Here is a 20,285-nt window from a genome sequence, read left to right on the forward strand (position 1 = left end):
CACTGTATGGGCTATCTAATGTCACATGCATGACTATTTGACTGCAGGACAGAACCTATGAGCATGTGTTCGGTGCAGTTAGCTCCTGACACAAATACATTCTCCTGAGGCCTAGGGGTACTGAAGTAACTTGTGCATGTAATCTCAGAGCCTCTGTCTACAATCTTTGAGATTTTTTGGAGAACAGGTAAGGTCCCTGTGGACTGGAGGCGGGCAAATAACCCTCAGGGTCCCTTCCAGCTGTACAATTCTTTGAAAGTGAGCAGGGCGAGAAGCAAAAGTGGGTTAGCAAGAGACAGGACTTTTACCTTTTTACAGCAGCCGCGCAAAACCCTGATAGTTCCATACCCCCCCCCCCCACTATCTCCCCATCCTCCATCCAAGCAAGCAAGCAAGCAAGCAAGCAAGCGGCATGGTCACAGTCCAAGGACATGCACATTCCTGCCAGGTCAAAGTGTTCAAGATTATTATGGAGCAGGGTTGATAAGATGTGTGGCAAGGGGAAAGGGGTCCTGAGGGCCAGAAAGAGAAGTCTGGAGAGATGCATTAGGAACATTGTTTTATCAGGGCTCCTGTAGGTGCAGAAGGTTCTAATTGTGTTTGAGAGAACATGAGTAAAAGCCCTCTGCAGATCTTGTCCACTCAACATGGGAAGGTTGGGTACTGAGCAGATCATGCCAAAGCATACAGGGGACATTGAAGGTGAGGCCTGTATGCATGTCTTGTCTCTCCTCCCATTCAAACATCCCATGTTCAGGTGAATGTCTAAGCACTCTCTTGACTCCTATAGGGTTTGAACAAAGAGAGGCCTTTTCTTATCACCCACAAAGTAATTACCGTACATGAACTTCAAATTATTATGCCACCTATTTTGAACTGCCTCCTTTTTGCGGTTTAGGGGTTCACTTCAAGTTCAAGGTAATGAACCGTTTCTAATTTACTGAATCAAACTCTCCCTGGACCGGCTTATGTGAATCAGCCACAGTTCTGTTCTCTGGTATTCTAAGTGCCCAGAAAGCAGGGGAAATTTTTTGTTTCGTAGTCTGACCATAGATCCTTCCTCTTCTTTTAAATCAAGAACTTCATTATATTACTGACTGCGGTGACCTGAGATGCATTAGACTAGACTTGAGGCTTCCTCTTTTTAACACACAGTTTGTTTCATTTATACTCTACTTATTGAAGACAGCAGAGTGTGAAACAGAAATTTTTAAAAGGTAGGACTGAAATCAACTTGCAGCTTCATGTGTCTTATTTAAATATTTATTCAAAAACCCCAAAATTTTCAGGTAGGTGATGCTATTATCAAACCTGCAGTTTGGAAAACCAATGTGCTTTTAATATTCATCATAAGGTAAGGAAAAGTCATTTTGTGAATGATAAATTAGCAATGTAAAAAGACATTTTTTCAAACCTGTCAAGGTAGCCATTGCTTTTATTGGATCCAATGTGTTTTGTTCTCTAATGCTAAATGCTGACTTTGCGATTACAGCTTTTATAACTTGCTAGGTTTGACCAGTTCTCCCAATATAGCATACTGTACAATGAGAAGTTTTAATTGCCAGGATATTTTTGTCTCCACTGAAGGTTACAGGCTGGTTGAAATGGTAAAAATAGGAAAAGTGACATTTAATGAATGAATGGAGGATACTATATAAGGATCTTTTTGAGAATAAGTAGGACTTTGAAATGCTACTATTTGGAATATGCTAAAAACCTGCTGAGAATGCATATCACTTTAAAATAATGATAACAGCTTTTTCCAAAACTGCATTCCTAGGCACACTTACCGTGTTGTCAGCCTGTTGAATGGTGAGACTGATTTCTGAGTAAACGGGCACATCTTCCTGTGAGTATTTCTCCTCCAACTTTTGTGGGCAACGAAAGGTCCCATGAAAGTATGGGTGGATATACGGCCCCAGCTTTACTCTGATCCAGCAAGACAGAGCTTTGGGCACAAGCAGGGTTCTGTTCACTTGTTGCATTAAAGTGCTCAGATCTGTGCGGTCAGAAGTTTGTCTTGGCTGGAAGCCGGCAGTCAAGAATTGGGACTGAACATGAAGTCCTCAGTGTTGGATTAGGAACCATGCACACAATTGTGCACAACTGTTCCTCTCCCATTTCAAGGGAGTGGGGAGCCTTACTTGGGGAAAAGGAAGAGGGTAGCAAATGGCAGGAACTGAAGCTCCATCACAAATTCCAGAGTTTCTGAAAGGAAATAACACATTTGTGTTGGAAAAGCAGTTCCTGCAGATAGGAGTGCCCTGCCCTGCTGCCATCACCTGTGCACACTAACCTGGGAGTAAGCTGAACTGAAAAGTGGGATTGTGATTTATGCATCTAAAATACGCAACAATCAGGCCTGAGTAAGATTCGTTGAAGGTTTGGAGCTATACTAATTTGCAGCCACCCCCAAACCCCACCCATGGTTCTTTACAGTACAATGATGCATCACTCTAGTTAAAGGAAGAAAAAAATGGTGCCTGTGGTACAGTCAGTTTATTCTTCCTTCTGTATCTTCACAACAGTTATGTGAGGGAGACTGAGCTGAGAGTTGGTGACTAGCCAAGGCAAGAACTAAGCAAATGTTCAAGAGTATTTTCTTTTTAATCTATCAAAGCTGATAAAATGGGTTTTTTTATTTGTGTTTTGCTGAGTGTTATAAGACCCCATAGGCTCAGAATATTTTTTGTAGTCCATAAAAGCTAATGCCATGATGAAATTGATAGTCTTTAAAATACCACAAAACTTATTTTGTGGTACCATATGTTATGTATACATTCGTGGGGCAAAAATGTGAACAAACAAGTTTAGTTTGGGCCCCAGAAAGGAAGCTGCGCAAGGAGCTGTGTGACTCCATTTGGTTTTGAAGTCATACTTAACCATTGAATTTTGGGGTAACACAGTGCTGATCTGGTTAAATTCTCTGACCCTAGCTTGGGGGACACAATGCACTGTTAGAACTAAATGCTTATTTCCTTTTTGGTCCTATTTTATCCCCCACGTCCTTTGCAGAAGCAAGAAAGCTGACAACCTCATCTATCTTCTTCATCATGGGCATGGATGTGAGTGCTTGTGAAATGTACAAATTCTATTGTCTTCAAGTGAAGACACTTGAAGCAGCAACTTCTTAAAATGAAACACACAAACAAACTAAAAAGGGGATTTTAACATGCATGAGGAAGTTCTCCAACTGTCCAGAGCTTGCAGCCACACACATGAACATTATCTTTATTCAGAGTCACTGCTGCTGACAAATTTACCCAGAAATTCCAGAAATTCCAGAAAGAAGCAAAATAGGGAAAGGGAGTTGTCAGCAGGCTTTGGGGGAGAAAACACTTTAGGGGGGCTGCTTTATTCTGCAGAAAACATTTCATTTTTTTCACCTGTAACAGCAATTATGAATGCTAGATATATTTCACAGATCATCGGCCTTCGTGGACTATATAATTGTGTGTGTGTGTGTGTGTGTGTGTATACACACTTCAATATCTTTAATAAATGTAATGATTTTTTTAAAAAAAACCTTCATATTTCTGCCAGGTTTTGTAGGGGTATTCAGAGCCTGTCCTACTCCTTGCATCCAGTTTAGATGTTTGATTTTGAATAAATCTGAAATCAAGCACAATGATGAATACCTTTATTTTTTTCCTCGTTCTCATACATGGTGAGTAGACAAAAGTTGTGTCATCTTCAATAAGTTTGATAAGTTTGTGTCAGGGTTGTGAAAGAATTGGGGTTCATAACAACTATCCTCCTTCTGGTCTATCTTTGGCACTTCTGTGTTTTCTGCTTGCTCCTTCATGAACAAATCTTTAGTCCAATATAGCTAGTAAATTGTCATTTCTCCCCTCTTTCACTCTCTTTGCAGCCAGTTTCATATATGCTTAAGATATACTTTGGCTTTAAATTTATAAAATCAAAAAATGCAAACACAACAACAAAAATAACAACAACCAGAATTACTCTACTGGTAACTTGGAAACTTTCTGTACACTTAATAATATTAAAGTTCATATTTAAGTCTCTTTTCCATAGTCTGAGGAAAGGATTAAATAAATTTGCTGCAGGTGCCCCTGATTTACATAGGAGGTTTCCCCAGCCACTCTGGGGGGCTTACAACATATCTAAAAACATAATAAAAACATTAAAAACTTCCCTAAATAGGGACATCTTCAGATGTCTTCTAAGAGTCAGAAAGCTGTTTATTTCCTTGACATCTGAAGGGAGGGCATTCCACAGGGAGGGTGCCACTACCAAGAAGACCCTCTGCTTGGTTCCCTGTAACTTTGCTTCTTGTAGTGAGGGTACTAGCAGAAGATGTTCAGAGGAGGACCTCAGTGTCCTGGCTGAGAAATAAGAGTGGAGATGCTCCTTCAGGTATACTATGAAATATTTGAGCTTTACTTTGACTTTCACAGATAAATCTGTTAGACTTCTTCTAGGAAACTATTTTTACATTAGAGAAGATCCAGACAAAGCAGGTTCTTTCAAAATATATTGGAATGGGATTAGGATTTGAGCTAGAAAGCCTCAAGGTCATCTCTGGTTCATTGATTCTACAGTAATACAGTTCAGTTCTGGTCTGTAGAAGGACTGCTTCAGTGCTCAAGGCTGCCAAACAGGTCTAGCTTTGTTCAGTAGTTGGTTAAGTATAAGCAATTTGTCAACATAGGAATATATATATATATATATATATATATATATATATATAGTCCAGTAGCACCTTAGAGACCAACTAAGTTTGTTCTTGGTATAAACTTTCATGTGCATGCACACTTCTTCTGAAAAAATAATATTTTGTTCCATAGCCGCTTGAAGGTAACAGGACACAGGTAGTGTCTAGTACAGTCAAATCAAGGCTAGCCAAGGTAGAGAAAGTCAAATCACAGCTGGCAAATCAGATTAAGGTTATTCTATACAGAGAGCAGAGAAAAACAGGACCTTGGATAGCTCCAAATGAACTGATGCTACAAAACCCTGCTGAAGCTTTATGTAGAATGGAAAGGTTTGTAGGGTGGTTGGCTCTACTTTCTTGGAGGAACTGGCTAAGTTATTGATGGACTTTGACCTGATTTTACAGTATTTGACTCCTACATGCTGGGGAAACCTCCAAGGGTGAGTCCAAGCATGGTTGTCGGGCTGTATCCCTAACCCTCTGACTGGGAGGTTCCCTAATATACTACCAACAGTTATCCACCTGAATCTCATCCTTATTGGTGTCCTCTGTTGTGCACTGCAAGGGTCAGGGGCCATTTGGTAAACAGGGCTTAGCTTTCTCCCCCACCCCTTCTCTGGGGATGATGTCGTCCAACTGTGTCTGTGTGGCCTGAACCTGAAGTTGGGGTCGTACTAAGACTGTCTGAGGAAAAGTTTGGAGTTGGAGGATGTCTTGGGAGCTGTGCAGTACCTGGGTTTCCTCAAAACCAAATACGGAACTAGTATCTATTAGTGTGTGAAAGCTGTGAATCTCCACCCATGCGCAACCTGTATATACATGTAAATAAACCATGTGTCACAAAACATAGTAAGTCTCCAGTAACCCAACTGCAACTTGGATACATGCTATACCCTTGGATTTATCACTGTTCAGAGGATTGTGTAAGAGTATGTTCCTTACTGGGAACCATCAATGCTTCAAATGATTAACCAATTAGCAAAATATAAACATTACCAAAGCTTTGCTGGAATAATAATTCTTTGTTCAGATAGTGAATGAAGTGTGAATTAAATTACACTTTAATAAGCAATCATACCATTCATTGCAGTCCTGAGCTCTTCCCCATTGTGTCCCACCCATTCTAAAAATATACCTGGTAGCAGTGGCAAATTTGACCCTCAGGACTGTAGCAGCATACTGCTTGCAATGATACATGCGAGATACAATTCCCATCGATCCTTAATAGGGTCAGCAGGATCAATGGGAACTGCTTCTCACATGGAGCGACATCTCTTCCCAATCCATTCAAATCACTCCCAGCCTGGTTCAAAGGGGGCTTGAATCGCTCCATGACCCTATATAAATTGTCTTATTGCTTGAATAATGTGTTGATAGCTTTTGTACCCTTATTTAAAACAGTTTCAGGAACATTATACGCTCCAAGGCTGCTGATAAGCCATGCTGGAAGATCAGTGACAATCAAGTGCTACTATGAAACCACATCAGCCAATAGACATGGCAGAAAATACTGGTGCAGGGAGTCAACCAACCGTCACTCTTGCCAGACTATCATTTCAACTAACGATTTCATTCACAAAGACTATGAAGGAAGAGTGTCAATGCATGATAGCCCTCAAAGTGGGATTTTGCAAGTGACAATGACACAGCTGGTGAAGACAGACTCCAGTAATTACAGATGTGGCATTGGCAACAAAAATGCTCATGGTTTTTATGCTGGAGTGAATCTAACCATTTGGGAAGGTAAGCAAGCTGTTGGAATCCAAACAACTTTTTTCAAAAACTGAAGGGCTATTTTAACAATTTGTTTTGTTTCTGGGGTCTGCTTTTTCAGTTGCCTTGATGGGATAATTTTGCCTGCTTTTTCTTTTTTTTTGGCTGTGTAGGGTGTGTGTTTTGTCTCTGTTGGTCTGTGTTTTAGTCTGTGTGTATTGGTGCTGTGCATGGGGTTTTGGGGGGTAGGGGGAGGAGAAGGGTCTGAGTATTGCTTCTTTGTTTTTCTTTTAAATGGGTATTTTGTGTATCCACAACAGGTGTTTCCAAAACTCTTTGGAAGGCAGTTGCTTTGCCACCTATTCTCTAAACAAACCAAATCCAAAAGTGCTATTAGGGATATCCTGGTTTAGAGAAAGCAAAACAAATATATATTTGGGTAAAATTCTATGCTAAGAAGTTAGTTCAAAAGACTTCTTGGCAGAAATCTGGGATTCAGATCAATCACTTTCCAGTTCTGCTTTTGCCTCACTTTTCTCTATTAACCTTCAATAATCATGGCTCTTTAAGCTCTCTCATATCTGTACTCTAATGTGGAGCCATTATCTATAGATACAGTTTTCCATTTACAGTTGTTCAAAGGGCTAATAACCCTTTGAAAAATGTAGAGGCAAACAAGGCTTTCAATAAATTGCTAGGTGGATGAGGACAAGCCCAGCTTTTGCATGTATTTGGGTTGCTTAAATGTTTTAAATGAGAAAGTCTGTTTACATTTTGTGCCTGCTTGATTGTTGTTTTATAATTAATAATTTAATTCCTGTCCTGTCCTTTCTTACAAAGGAGTCCAGGGTGGCAAACAACAAACTAGCAAAACAATACAATTACATTAAAAAAATTAAACATTTTAAAACAGGCACATATCCTCCAAGCTTAAGGAACATATACATGCACTATTGGCTGTAGTAGGTAGTAATGATTCTTTGAAAAATTGTTTAAGACTGGCGGGGGGGGGGGGAGATAGTAATAAATGCTTTGATTTATTTTCTCCAAACAGGTCCAAATATGCCAAAATCACCTGAAATACTTTGGGGTAAAGTGAGAGGGTCAGTGATGATCCAATGCCCAGTGGAAACTGCCAAGTCAAGCATGAGGAGATCCTTTTGTAAGATGAGGAGATCTGGCTGTTCTCTCATAGCAGATACTAGCATGAATAAGGGAAAACAGCAAGAAGGAAGAATTATTTTTACTGCTGGAAATAGCTCAGAAACTTTCAAAGTCTTCATAAACAAACTGAGAAAAGAAGATTCAGGAATGTATAAATGTGGAACAGGAACGTCTGATGACAATACAAGCTCAAGCATCATACAACTGGAGGTCACAGAAGGTAAGCAGAGAAGTAAAATGACAAAATCACAAATGTCATAATGGCCCTATGAGCTGGTGGGTATGCATATACTCCCTCTGCAAATATGGGAGATAATCCTCTTCAGAGCTTCAATGATCCTTGGGCATGGGATTGGTTTTGGGGGATGCAGAATGCCTTGCTCCTCTCCTTGCTAGCCCCATCCCAAGGCAGTAGGAAGTTCATTTTTCAAATTTGCTTTCCTTCCACCTCCACTTTTAAGCCAGGCTGGCTGAGGGCTTGTTTCTGCTGTCACTTTTCTGGTCCAATTAGTGACACTAAAAGTCTTCTATAAAACCAAACTGCCCATGAAAGAGTGTGCTGGCAGAACTAGACACACAGTTTTGCAAAAATGTTTCCTCAAGTATTATTACTTCTAAAAGCATTTCTTTAAAAGCAATTACTAAATTACAGTGCTTCTGGAAACCACCTGCCTAAAGGGGTTGTAAAATGCAAAAGAACATTCCTTGCCAAAACATTTAGCTTTTCCTTATCTTAGCAGCTCATCTGATAAACTCGTCAAGTCTAGACACTTCCACTGTATAGGGAATCACATATTAATCACAGCTTATTAAGTGAAGTCTAGCTTCAATTGACGTATTCTACATGACCTTATATGGAGACATCCCTTTCTGCTGGTACCCAATACATTTTTGGAAATTGCTAAATTCTTTTTCACAACCTTCTCTCATGGTAAGAAGTCCCACAGCATCTGTGCAACCGAAAAGCTAGGGGGTGGGGCAGGCAAGCAAGGAGGCACTGAGCAGGTTGCAGCACTGAAAGTGGTCCAAGACCTACTGTTTAAGACTGCTCTAATCCTATAGGTTTGAAACCACTTCCATGTGTCTGACTGTTGGTAATGTTCCTGCCCTGAGCAGTGTGGATATACCCAGAGGAAGTTGAGGAGTCACAGACCTTGCCTGAGCATATACTCTTTTCATGTAAACCCACCACGGGGGGGCTCTCAGTTGAAAGAGGCTGCTACTGAATAAAATCCCTTGCCTTTCTGTGTGTGGCTAAATCTGTTAGAACAGGCAGGGCCCTTTCTAAGAGAAGTTGTTCCAAATCCCTCCGGTGAGCTGTTGCCATGATACCTGTGCTCTGCTTTCTCAATCAGGGTTCTATGGGAACATGAGGCATGTATGATAGTACGTGGTTCCTGGCAGGTGTGCAGAGGTGCACTTGAATATAATATGGGAGGAGGGGAGGGCAAGTAAGCCCCACCCATATAATAGATCACAAGATGCAGTGCTTGCACACCACTTTATCACCTTTTATCCTGGGCTGCTCTACTTTGAATGGTGAATATTTTATTGGGGAGGAGGGGCGAAGGGAACTTGGCCCCTAGGAGTTATTATTATTTATTGAATTTATATACCGCCCTATATCTGGAGGTCTCAGAGCGGTTCACAGAATAAAATCAAAATATGAAACCAAACCACAAAATACATAACTGAAATAAAAACAATAGCCCAATAACACCCCTCCCCCCAAACCCCCACATTTTAAAAGGGCATAGGATGTCAATCAAATCAGCAAAGTTAAAAAGGAACATTTTTGCCTGGCGCCTAAAGGTGTATAATGAAGGTGCCAGGCAAAGAGTTGGCTCTTAGGTAGGGTGCATGTGTGTTGGGCGGGGGAGAGTGGGGAGGTGGTGCATTTTAAAAATGAATGTACAAATGATTCCCTGTGCATGGGCGACTAGATTTTAGGAAGGAAGGAAGGCTATAACTTTCTCCATGACCTCCCTTTTTAATGTGGAAGGCTGGGCTGTCCCACCCATGTGGCAGACTGAGGAAACTGTCTTGGGTGGTGGAACTCTAAGTGGCGGCACCCCCATGGCCACCCGGCCACCTCATGAGATCTTTCTGGAACCCGCTGCCACCGCCACTTCACAGGCGATGCCACGCAACCCAGGTAAGAGAGGATTTGGTGGTTGCAGGTGCCTTTGGTGGCAGGGCAGCGGCGGGATTGGGTGGCAAAATGGGAAAGGAGATTATAGATAGATAGGCAGATAGATACACAGTGTGTGATCAGATGAGATTCCCCACATTCCCTGTAGTCTGAAGTGGTATAGCTCAAACATATATTACTATCTTAATAAGGCACCATTACTTCACCCTAGGGGTACTTTTTGTAGCATTGCTCTTTATGCCTGCACAGTGAATCACAGGCAGACATCCAATCTGGGGTCCCACAATAGCATAAAGCTCAATTCTAAGTGGATTCCAGGTGGTGAGATAGCTTGCTATGTGCAGGTCTGGCCCAATATATTTTGCCGCATGGAACAAAAGACAAGATGGTTCCTTCGCTTTTTGATGCACAGAAGGCAACTTGGCCTGCAGTTGGATGTTATTTCAATTCTGTCAACAGCAGAACATCACTCAGTGCTTCTGAGAGGATTAGGGTGATCATGGGGGTGCAGGATAGGACACACACAACCAGAAGGGTACAGCCAATAGGGTTCAGGAGAAACAGCTAGTGGGTTGCTGCTGTCCCCTAGCACCTGCTGCCTGAGGCAGCTGTCTCACTCTGCCTAATAAAGCTGGCCCTGATGAAGTGAAACCACTGGCAGCTGTTGCATCATGATAAAGGTGGTGGATATCCCTCTTTCTGGTCAATGCTAGGTGGAATAGGACAGTGCTGCTGCCTCATACAACTGTATAGTTGCTGAGTTGATAGCATCTCTGGAACTGATGCTGCTGGCATCAGAAGGGCCAACTAGCCATGTACCAACTGTGCAGCATCTTCCATGGTACTGGCTGCAGAGCCTCCACTTACTTGACTGCCTCCTGGAGTCAAAAGGTAAAGGTGAGAAGGACCCAGTTCCTACATTGCCATGCTGCAGCCTCTTTCAGCTTCATCCAGCAAAGCCTTGGCCATTGTTCTTCTGACAACTCCTTCTGAATTCCAGTTAATAGCACTGAAATACAGTTCCCATAATCCCCACTCAACATGACCAATGATCGGGGCCAGTGGATGGGAGTTGTGGTTCAGCAACATCTGTGGGGCTACAAGCTGGCCACCCCTGGTGTAGGAACATTCAAGAGCATCTTGATTTTCAGTGATCCTCAATTAAAGAATCTTTTCCTCCTAACAGAATTGGTTTTGTTCAATATCGTAAATGATACGGCAACCACATATGAGCCACAAACAATCTGGACATCCCCCCACAGTTATGTGACAGCTACAAATGAAGTTTACAAGCAAAGGTAAAGTTGGAAGATCCCTTGTCTAGTTTAAGCACATTCTCATGCTCAGTGGCATCCAGCCATTTCCCTAAAATTTAAGTTTAAAAAAAGTCATCCAACCAGTCTGAAAAATAGGCGCCAGCACTTCCAGAGGGTAGTTTAGCAGCTGATGCCAAGGAAAGAATGAGAAACTGATCCAAACTAACGTGCTGAATCTTCCAGTTAAAATACTAGCATGTGTAAATGGGGGAGAGCTGCTAGTGTTCTGCACACTTAATATATGAACTGCAGTTTCCCAGAATAGCCAGTCGAATGCTTAGAAAGGAAACGTTGAAAAAGAATTATGCGTTGCAAGAAATAAGGATGAGCCAGTAGATGGCACTCCTTTCACTGGTGTTAAGACTTATTACACTGCTGCAAATGTTACTTCAAACAAAAAACAAACAAAATGCAAGTCTATAGAAAAATTAGAGACAATTGATGAACTGATGGGTGGGGAGGGTGCGATTTTGTAGACTGGGCAGAAATCAGAGCAATCATCAAAAGGGTGGGGAGGGAGTGGTAAATGTTTGTGTGTCCTGTGCGTCTCTCTCTCTCTCTCTCTCTCTCTCTCTCTCTCTCTCTCTCTCTCTCTCTCTCTCTCTCTCTCTCTCTCTGTGTGTGTGTGTGATTGGTGGTTACACTGACTTTTTGCCACACCTTCTCTTAGATTGAAGTCTCTGAAGGGTTAGCTAAGGGTGACTGTGGCTCTATTGTAAAAAGGCAAAACATGCCAATTCCCACCACAACACAAGGGTAATTTTGAACTCTTTGGCCCCAAGTCCTAAAGGTAACAAGGATCTTTAGCACACCAGACTATCTCTTATCTCCAGTGCTTTTTTCCTGGGGGTACGCAGGGGTACACATACCCCTAAACATTTTGTGAATCTAAATTTGGTCTCATTGAGGGGCAGTATTTCAATATGAGCAGGAAAATGAGATAACCCCTAAATATTTTTTAAAAGTAAAAAAGCACTCCTCTCCAGAAATAACCTGGTGAGCCCCACACTCATGCTATGTTTGGGACTCTTGTTATCATGAGATGCCCTCAGAATGCTTTTAACCAAGTATTTTAACTAGCTAGTAATGCTTAAGGCATCTGTAGTGTAGGGGCCCTGTCTGTGGACCCCACCACCTTTCTCTCACCAAGGTGAACTCCTGAACTCCTTTTGATTCCACTGGGTGATGCTCCTTTGAGGCATTGCTTGCCAGCTTCTATCCCTTCTGATCTGCCTTTATTTCCTCTCTCCTCTACTTATCCAATCTCCCCCATCTTCTTGTCTCCTTTTTATCCTGGGTTGCTCAACTTCTCCTCCTCTGCCTCTTGTCCTTACTATTTCCTGCTTTTTCTTCACAATTTCCCTTACCTTGGGACCTGCTATTGATATGCTACCATTTACCAATTTATCATCTGGCTTGGGGGGTTTCCATCTTCACCAGAGTGTTGCCCCACCCAGTCCTTTACAGTCTGCCTGACTTACCTTCCAGGCGGGCAGCAGAACCATTGGAGTGATGAAGAAACTGGCACTCCTAGCACCAAGGTTTCACCCCAATCAACTCTGCACTTTTTATAAATGATATTGATATCTTTTTCACTGTGATGCTTATAATAAAATAATTTTGCTTGGACCATATGGAGAAAAAGTAAAATAAATATCCACCCTACCCTGTACAAAAGATGAATGCCATTGCTATTTAGGCCCTCTACTTCTCTCTCACAATTGCTTCCTGAGCCATTCCTGTTTCCCTGTTGACATCCTCTTGGTCTGTTACTTGAGATTTTGGTTCCTGTCTTCCATCTGACTCATGATGGCATCTTTGTGGTCTAATGTTTGGGCTGCTAACTTGTATGAGCTGCTCCTGATCCCTGCATTGGCACCAAAAGAGACAGATGTGTAACAGACATTCACCAGCCACTGGGGAAGTAAAAGTTTACACATTATGACAAGCAAAAAAAAAGCAAAGACGGAAAGAAAAAAAGCTCTTTTTTGTACTATGTTTATTTTTAGGTTGTCTGAAACTGAACTAAATCTACTTCCAATTGTGATACCGATTTTGCTTGGATTTCTTGTTCTGGCTGCAGCTGTTATCATTGTATTTCTGAAGATAAGGAAGCGAAAGAAGGATGGTAAGCAAAGCCGTCTATTCTCTTGGTGCTTTTGTGCATTTGGTTCTTGTTGGGGCAGCAAAATATGGCACAAAACAGCCCTTGCTGGCGTCATGTTCAGTTTTCATTCACAATGGATGCAGGCTGGCTAGATCTTGCTGGTCCAAAGTGTGTCTGATTTAAGCTGGAGCATTTGTCTATGTATCCATTATATCAATTCACTTGAATCACAACTTTTACAAGAACACTGGCTATAAATCATAAAATGCATACACCATTGTAGTTGTGCAATACCAACAGTACTGTACGAGCCTATTCTTTCCTACTGAGCCCTACTGAGCTCAGTGAGGTTTAATCCCAGGTAAGCAGGTATAAGATTGCAACCTAAGTGCTAAAAACATAATTCCTACAAGGTATATAAGGAAACAGCAGAAGGGCAAGAACATGTTTCTTGAAGGCCAGGCAGCATAAGACTTTAACCTTAGAAAAATGAGGCAAAAGAGCTACAGTAGCAACACGGGCCTTATAAGTGACATTGTTTTAAAGCTGGGTTGCCACTACCAAAAAGGTCACACTTTTTCTCTCAGCCAGGACAAGCACCTGGAGGAAGCTCTCAGCAAAATGTCCTCAGTTCCTGAGGACACTGGCACGGCAGAATTCATTCTCTAAGGTATCCTGGTCCCAAGCTATGTGGAACTTTATCAACAGTACCTTGACTTTAGCTCAGAAACAAATGGGCAGGCAGTTTTCTCAATACTGGCACAATATGGCCTGTAAAACTACCCCCAATCAGTGATTGTGCAGCTGTATATTGGACCTGCTGAATTTTCCAAACCTGCTATGCAGTAGTCTAATCTAGAAGTTACCACCATGGCATCTATGAGAGGTGCAAACTCTCCCTTTTCCAGAAGAGGGTGCAGCTGACAAATCAATAGAAACTGGGGAAAAAGGAATATCTAGTTATCAAGGAGCAGTACTGGCTTCAGGAATGCTCCTCTGCCCCAAATCTTGTGTACCTGGTTCTTACAGGGAATGTGACCTATTCAGAAAAGGCAGAGCACCCACCACTCCTGGTTTCTTAGGTCTCCTATCTTCAGTAAGTGGTGTGACTTACCTGGTGAGGGCCTAAGTTGTCCATGATTTTTGCCTCAATAGAGAGGTAGAGAGCCAATCTGAGTTTGTTTTATTGTTAAATGTCAGAAGCAGTAGTGGTATGTGATGGACCCAGAGCACCATCAGTGGTGGTGGTGTGACATTTGCCAGGACAGGATGGGTGGGGGCAAAGCATTGCTTTGAAGATGTTCAAAGCACAAGCTATTTGCACATGAATATTATTTTGCTCACTGGCTTCTCTGGGACAACTCTCACAGCCAAATCTAGTAAACCTGCATAACATATTGAAACATCAATTTCTTTTGAGACTAGTGGTATGTCTTCTTAGCCACAAAAGTTACCCCAGTAGTTAATGGATGAAAATGTAATTATCTGTTGGGTTTTTACCAAAAGCTTCAAATGACATTCCTGCAAGAAACCTCGAAGGAGCAATAGAATTGGCTGGCCAACATTGTTCAGGAGAACGACCCATAGAAGAACAAATAGGCTCAGCGGACGAACAAGAATCTGCCCTAGACACTGACAAAGGTATGTGTTCTTTCTGCTTCTGTGACTTAAATTTCCTTTGTTAGATGAATATCAATAATATTAACCTCCTTCCCAAAATGTTGGCCACAATCCATTGCACAATTGTGTGCAATGGGCTTCTCTCTCTCTCTCTCTCTCTCTCTCTCTCTCTCTCTCTCTCTCTCTCTCTCTCTCTCTCTCATTGTTTCTGCATGCAAAGAAATATGTGAAGGGCAGTGATGGAACACCCCATTCAGCACATCTCTTTTATTGTGTTTTATTTATTGAGTCTGAGGGTGAAGGTTTGAAGCAGAGAGTCCTCCCTCCTCTATGCATGGAGATTCCCTGTAGGATTTAGAACCTTGCAAAATCACAGTTTCATAGTTCTGGTGCATGGCTCCCATCTCTTTAAACCTTTTTGCCCTCATTTTCAATATCTTTTGTAATAAGGAGGTTCTGATATAATTACTGGATGACTAAATTTTTTAAAAAGAAGAAGCTATGAACAGCAAGCTTTATTATGTTGAACCGACTGATATAGTACAGTTCTTTGGTGTCCTACATTAATTTAAAGCTACTGCTTTGCAAGAGATATTGTCAAAGGCCTTCTCCGCGTCTATGAAGATCAAAACTGCTTTAGTGTTTATATTTGTTTGCAAAAGTTCCAAAATGTCTATAATGTTCCTTGTGTTTGCAAACATGTGTCTTCCTGGGAGAAAGCCAGCCTGATCCTTATGAATTACTTCATTCAAAGCTCTTTTAAGTCTGCTTGCTAAAACATCAGCAAATATTTTGTAATCCACATTTAAAAGGGAGATGGGGCGGTAGTTCTTCAGTTGTGTCTTTTCAGTTTCTGATTTTGGTATCAACGTGATAAAAGCTTCCTTCCACGATTCCGGCGCCTTCTTTCCCTCCAAAATTTCGTTGCTGACCTCCATCAAAGGTTGAATCAGGTAGTCACTCATTGTCTTGTAATACTTGGAGGTCAGACCATCTGGTCCTGGAGATTTGCCCGGCTTCATGTTCTGAATGGCATGTTCAATTTCTTGTCGTGTTATTTGACTATTCAGGAGTAGTCTATTTTCTTGTGTAAATTTTTTAAGACTATGTTTTTTCAGAAATTGTTCAATCTCAACTTCATTTTGCGGCCCTTGGGTATATAGTTTCTTGAAATATTTCTGGAAGGATTTTCTAATTTCCACAGGGTTCTGAATATTTCTTGGAAATTTATGAAGGGAAATTTAAAAGAAATGGGAGCGGGGCGGGGTTTTCAAAATGGGATTGACGCAATATATTCAGAACAAAAAGCCAAATTGATAGTTAACAATGTGGTAACGGAAGAATTTAAAATTGAAAAAGGAACACGACAAGGCTGCCCGATTTCCCCTCTGTTATTTATTTCAGTCCTGGAGGTGCTCCTGAACTTGATTAGAGGTGACCGGCTGGTGCAGGGGATTGAGGTCGGAGCGAAACAATATAAACTTAAAGCTTTTGCAGATGACCTAGTTTTGACATTGCAGGAGCCAGAATCTAGTACGAAAAGAGTTTTACAACTGATACATGATTTTGGACAGGTTGCAGGATTTAAGCTAAATAAACAAAAAACGAAGGTGTTAGGGAAAAATATGACAGATACAGAGTCAGAACGGTTTCAGAGAGAAACAGAATTATCATTGGTGAAAAAGGTAAAGTACCTAGGGGTTAATATAACAGCCAAGAATCTGAGTCTATTTAAGGATAATTATGAAAAATGTTGGTCTGAAATTAAGAGAGACTTGGAAAGTTGGGCAAAATTGAAACTTTCTTTGTTAGGCCGAATTGCTGCCATTAAGATGAATGTGTTGCCAAAGATGTTGTTTTTGTTTCAAACATTGCAAATTGTGGACAAAACGGAGTGTTTTCGGAGGTGGCAGAGAGATATTTCTAAATTTGTCTGGCAGGGCAAAAAGCCCCGAATCAAGTTTAAGATATTAACAGATGCAAAGGAAAGAGGGGGCTTTGCCCTGCCAGACTTAAGGCTGTACTATGAAGCCGCAGCTTTCTGTTGGCTAAAAGATTGGCTACTTCTCGAAGACACTGACGTGCTAGATCTGGAAGGTTATAACAATGCTTTTGGTTGGCACGCATATTTGTGGTATGACAAAGCTAAGATAAACAAGGCCTTTAAGAACCATATTGTCAGAAAAGCAGTGTTTAATGTCTGGACAAAATATAAAGACTTATTGGAAAATAAAACTCCGAGGTGGCTTTCACCCTTGGAAGCTAAGGCTTGGAAAAGACCCAATATGGAAGCCTACTGGCCAAAATATTGGGAACTGTTAGAAAAAGATGGGGATAATTGGAAATTGCAGAGTATGGAGAAAATGAAGGATAAAGTGCGAGACTGGCTACATTACGCTCAGATTAAGGAAATTTTTAAAAGTGACAAAAAGTTAGGATTCCAGGTGGAGAAATCGAAGTTGGAAACAGAACTGTTAGAACCTAAGACTAAGGTACTTTCAAGAATGTATAATTTGCTGCTGAAATGGAATACGCAAGACGAAATGGTCAAGTCGGCTATGATAAAATGGGCACAAGACATTGGGCATAACATTATGTTTGAGGATTGGGAAAGGTTGTGGACCACTGGGTTGAATTTTACTGCATGTAATGCTTTGAAAGAAAATGTAATGAAAATGATATACAGATGGTACATGACCCCAGTTAAACTTGCCAAAATATACCATTTGTCTGATAATAAATGTTGGAAATGTAAAGAAAATGAAGGAACATTCTTTCACCTCTGGTGGACTTGCCCCAAAGTGAAGGCCTTCTGGGAAATGATATATAATGAGTTGAAAAAGGTGTTTAAGTATACCTTTACCAAGAAACCAGAGGCCTTTCTTCTGGGCATTGTCGACCAGAAGGTGTTAAAGAAAGATAGAACATTTTTCATGTACGCAACAATAGCAGCAAGGATACTACTCGCTAAGAACTGGAAAACTCAAGATCTACCCACACTGGAAGAATGGCAGATGCAACTGATGGACTATATGCAACTGGCGGAGATGACTGGCAGAATCCGAGACCTGGGAGAAGAAATGATTGAAGAAGATTGGAAGAAATTCAAGACCTACCTGCAGAAATATTGTGACTTAGTGGAATGTTAAGAAGGATGCTTGGTTATAAATAATTGGCCATCATTAAAATAGATTAAGAATTGATGATAAGAGAGATTAAGAAAAACAAATAGTAGGAGAATTATCTTATGGTATTTAAGCAAGTGGTTATAGATTTGGAAATAAGATGATAATTTGCTTGACAAAAATTTATTAAAGATGTAAATGGGAGCGGGAGACGTGAGGAAGTTCAAGAATATTATGAAACCTTGTTAAAACAAAGCAATAATGTTTATTATTATTGTATTTTTTTTCTAAAAACCTTAATAAATATTTATAAAAAAAAAATAAAGCTACTGCTTTGCATGGGGTTGTTATGATAGGATACTATTAATGGTATTAAAGTTTCTCGTGGCTGTAGAATGTTAAATCTGGAGTCAGGGTATATTGATCACATGGAAACTACTGAATAAAATAGCAAAAATGAGGCTGAGGTGGGTTTTTTAAAAAAATCTTTGCAGAGTTGGTGGTTGTCAAGCCATCCTGTTTTGGACCATGTTCAAGTACTTTAGAGGCAAGGACATAAAAGTAGTTCCAAATAATTTAGTTTCTATGATATAACCTGATTTCTCTCTCTCTCTCTTTCTTTTAGTTGAGGTCCCAGTTGGAAATGAATATTCCTTGCTCAGCCATGGGGCAAATCCCGACGACTTGAGAGAAACTGATTGACTGCCATTTCAAATGAGGTTGCATATAGTTAACAGAGAATTTTCAAAGCTTGCATTATGTAATCTATTCTATGTCTAAGCAGCAGTCATTCTGCATTATATTGTCCCCTTCTGATATTGACATAAAATTATATCAGAAATACAATGTGAGGTACACCTCTTATTAGTTTTAAAGTAGTCACCAGGACCTAGACACCTATAAGGCTTCTAATTCTGTGTTCACCCAATGAGTCTTTGCATTATGTGTGTGCCTTTGGAAATTAAGGGAATTTTCAAAAGCAGTTTGTGCTATGAGCTTCTGAGATGCTGCTCAGAATTGGGGTTAGTATTAAAATATATACTGGTTATGTGCTAGATCTTGGGTGCATCTCAGATCACTCTCTGGATCCTTGCTCTTGTGATCATCTTAGCCATGATTCATATACAGTGGTACCTCGGGTTACATACGCTTCAGGTTACAGACTCTGCTAACCCAGAAATATTACCTCAGGTTAAGAACTTTGCTTCAGGATGAGAACAGAAATTGTGCAGTGGCGGTGCAGCAGCAGGAGGAGGCCCCATTAGCTAAAGTGGTGCTTCAGGTTAAGAACAGACTTCCGGAACGAATTAAGTACAGTGGTACCTCGGGTTAATTCATTCCGAAGGTCTGTTCTTAACCTGAAGCACCACTTTAGCTAATGGGGCCTCCTGCTGCTGCCACGTCACCAGAGCATGATTTCTGTTCTCATCCTGAAGCAAAGTTCTTAACCCGAGGTACTATTTCTGGGTTAGTGGCGTCTGTAACCTGAAGCGTATGTAACCTGAGGTACCACTGTACTTAACCCGAGGTACCACTGTATGAGTTTTCTATTGAGAGAGGTGATGTCAGAAGCCAGAGTCAAACATAGGTCAGCATTAAAAAATATGGTGTCAGTGTTTCTTTGTTCAAAGAAACCAAAACAGTGCAGGCCTAGTGACCCCAGCAACTCTTCCCAGTAGGTCTTGCTCCAATGAGGCAGTTGCGAGGATTGAAGGTCCCCGCCTTCCCACTGCTCTCAAAGACACCTCCTTTCCAGGGTGTTTCCTAAGCAGTCACAAATGGCACCTGCACACAATCAATCTCTGCTCTTTTCATTTCTCTGTGTGTTCTAGGAGACCAGGGCAGAGGAAAGCTGGTTCCAGCAGGAAAGGGAGACTCCCTGGATTCTTCAGCAGCCTGTCTCAACTCTGCCTCTTTGGCCAATCTCCTCTCCAGCTTCTGCTTCAGCCTTGGAGTCTGAACTGCTCTCTGCCACAGATTCTTCCTGCTCATTAAACCCAGTTACCTCTTCTGCTTCTGACACTTCCTCCTCCGATTCTGCTCTTTCTTCTGCCTCCGGCACCCATTGCCATCCCACCCCCACTCCCCTAGCTCTGAGCCTTCTTCCCCTGAGGGTTTCCTTTGGCTTTTCCCCAGCTGGTGCCCCCCCTTTTGTATCCAGTCAGTCCGTCACAAGTGACCACAAAATTATTTGGTTAACTGAGTTTCATGTGGTGACTTTGTTGCTCAAATGCAAATAGTGAGAGCTGGTGTAGAAGAGCTGTGGTTCAGTGGCAGAGCGCATGCTTTGCATGAAACAGATTTCAAGCCATTTCCCTGGCATTTCCAGATATGATTGGGAGAGACTCCCTGTCTAAAACCGCTTTGAGGTTTTGTTTTTATAATAATATAAAATATGATTTTATAGATA

The 20,285-nt window shown here is 41.3% G+C and overlaps 1 protein-coding gene across 3 annotated transcripts; it reads left to right on the plus strand.

Annotated features, from left to right (window-relative positions):
• The first annotated feature begins 1,208 nt into the window (after nucleotides 1-1,208).
• Nucleotides 1,209-19,147, plus strand: LOC309372637 (polymeric immunoglobulin receptor-like). 3 transcript variants are annotated; one of them, XM_081916436.1, is made up of 10 exons: nucleotides 1,209-1,354; nucleotides 1,781-1,849; nucleotides 3,544-3,667; nucleotides 6,080-6,421; nucleotides 7,446-7,775; nucleotides 9,558-9,710; nucleotides 10,894-11,005; nucleotides 13,033-13,151; nucleotides 14,637-14,771; nucleotides 18,501-19,147. In XM_081916436.1, exons 3-10 carry the CDS (start codon nucleotides 3,628-3,630, stop codon nucleotides 18,575-18,577), a joined length of 1,308 nt encoding a protein of 435 aa, XP_081772562.1. In that variant the 5' UTR covers nucleotides 1,209-1,354; nucleotides 1,781-1,849; nucleotides 3,544-3,627; the 3' UTR covers nucleotides 18,578-19,147. The 3 variants fall into 3 exon arrangements, with proteins under 3 accessions (XP_081772562.1, XP_081772564.1, XP_081772563.1); XM_081916438.1 differs by lacking the exon at nucleotides 9,558-9,710; XM_081916437.1 differs by lacking the exon at nucleotides 1,209-1,354 and having other exon boundaries at nucleotides 1,724-1,849.
• The last annotated feature ends 1,138 nt before the right edge of the window (nucleotides 19,148-20,285 follow it).

The sequence above is a fragment of the Podarcis melisellensis genome (assembly GCF_964234715.1).
Source record: "Podarcis melisellensis genome assembly, chromosome: 6".
Taxonomy (NCBI): domain Eukaryota; kingdom Metazoa; phylum Chordata; class Lepidosauria; order Squamata; family Lacertidae; genus Podarcis; species Podarcis melisellensis.

Coding starts and splice junctions, on each gene's coding strand:
- LOC309372637 (XM_081916436.1), top strand. CDS start 3,628: ATGATGAATACCTTTATTTTTTTCCTCGTTCTCATACATG. Junction 11,006..13,032: donor AATGAAGTTTACAAGCAAAG/GTAAAGTTGGAA, acceptor GTTTATTTTTAG/GTTGTCTGAAACTGAACTAA. Junction 13,152..14,636: donor AAGGAAGCGAAAGAAGGATG/GTAAGCAAAGCC, acceptor TTTTACCAAAAG/CTTCAAATGACATTCCTGCA.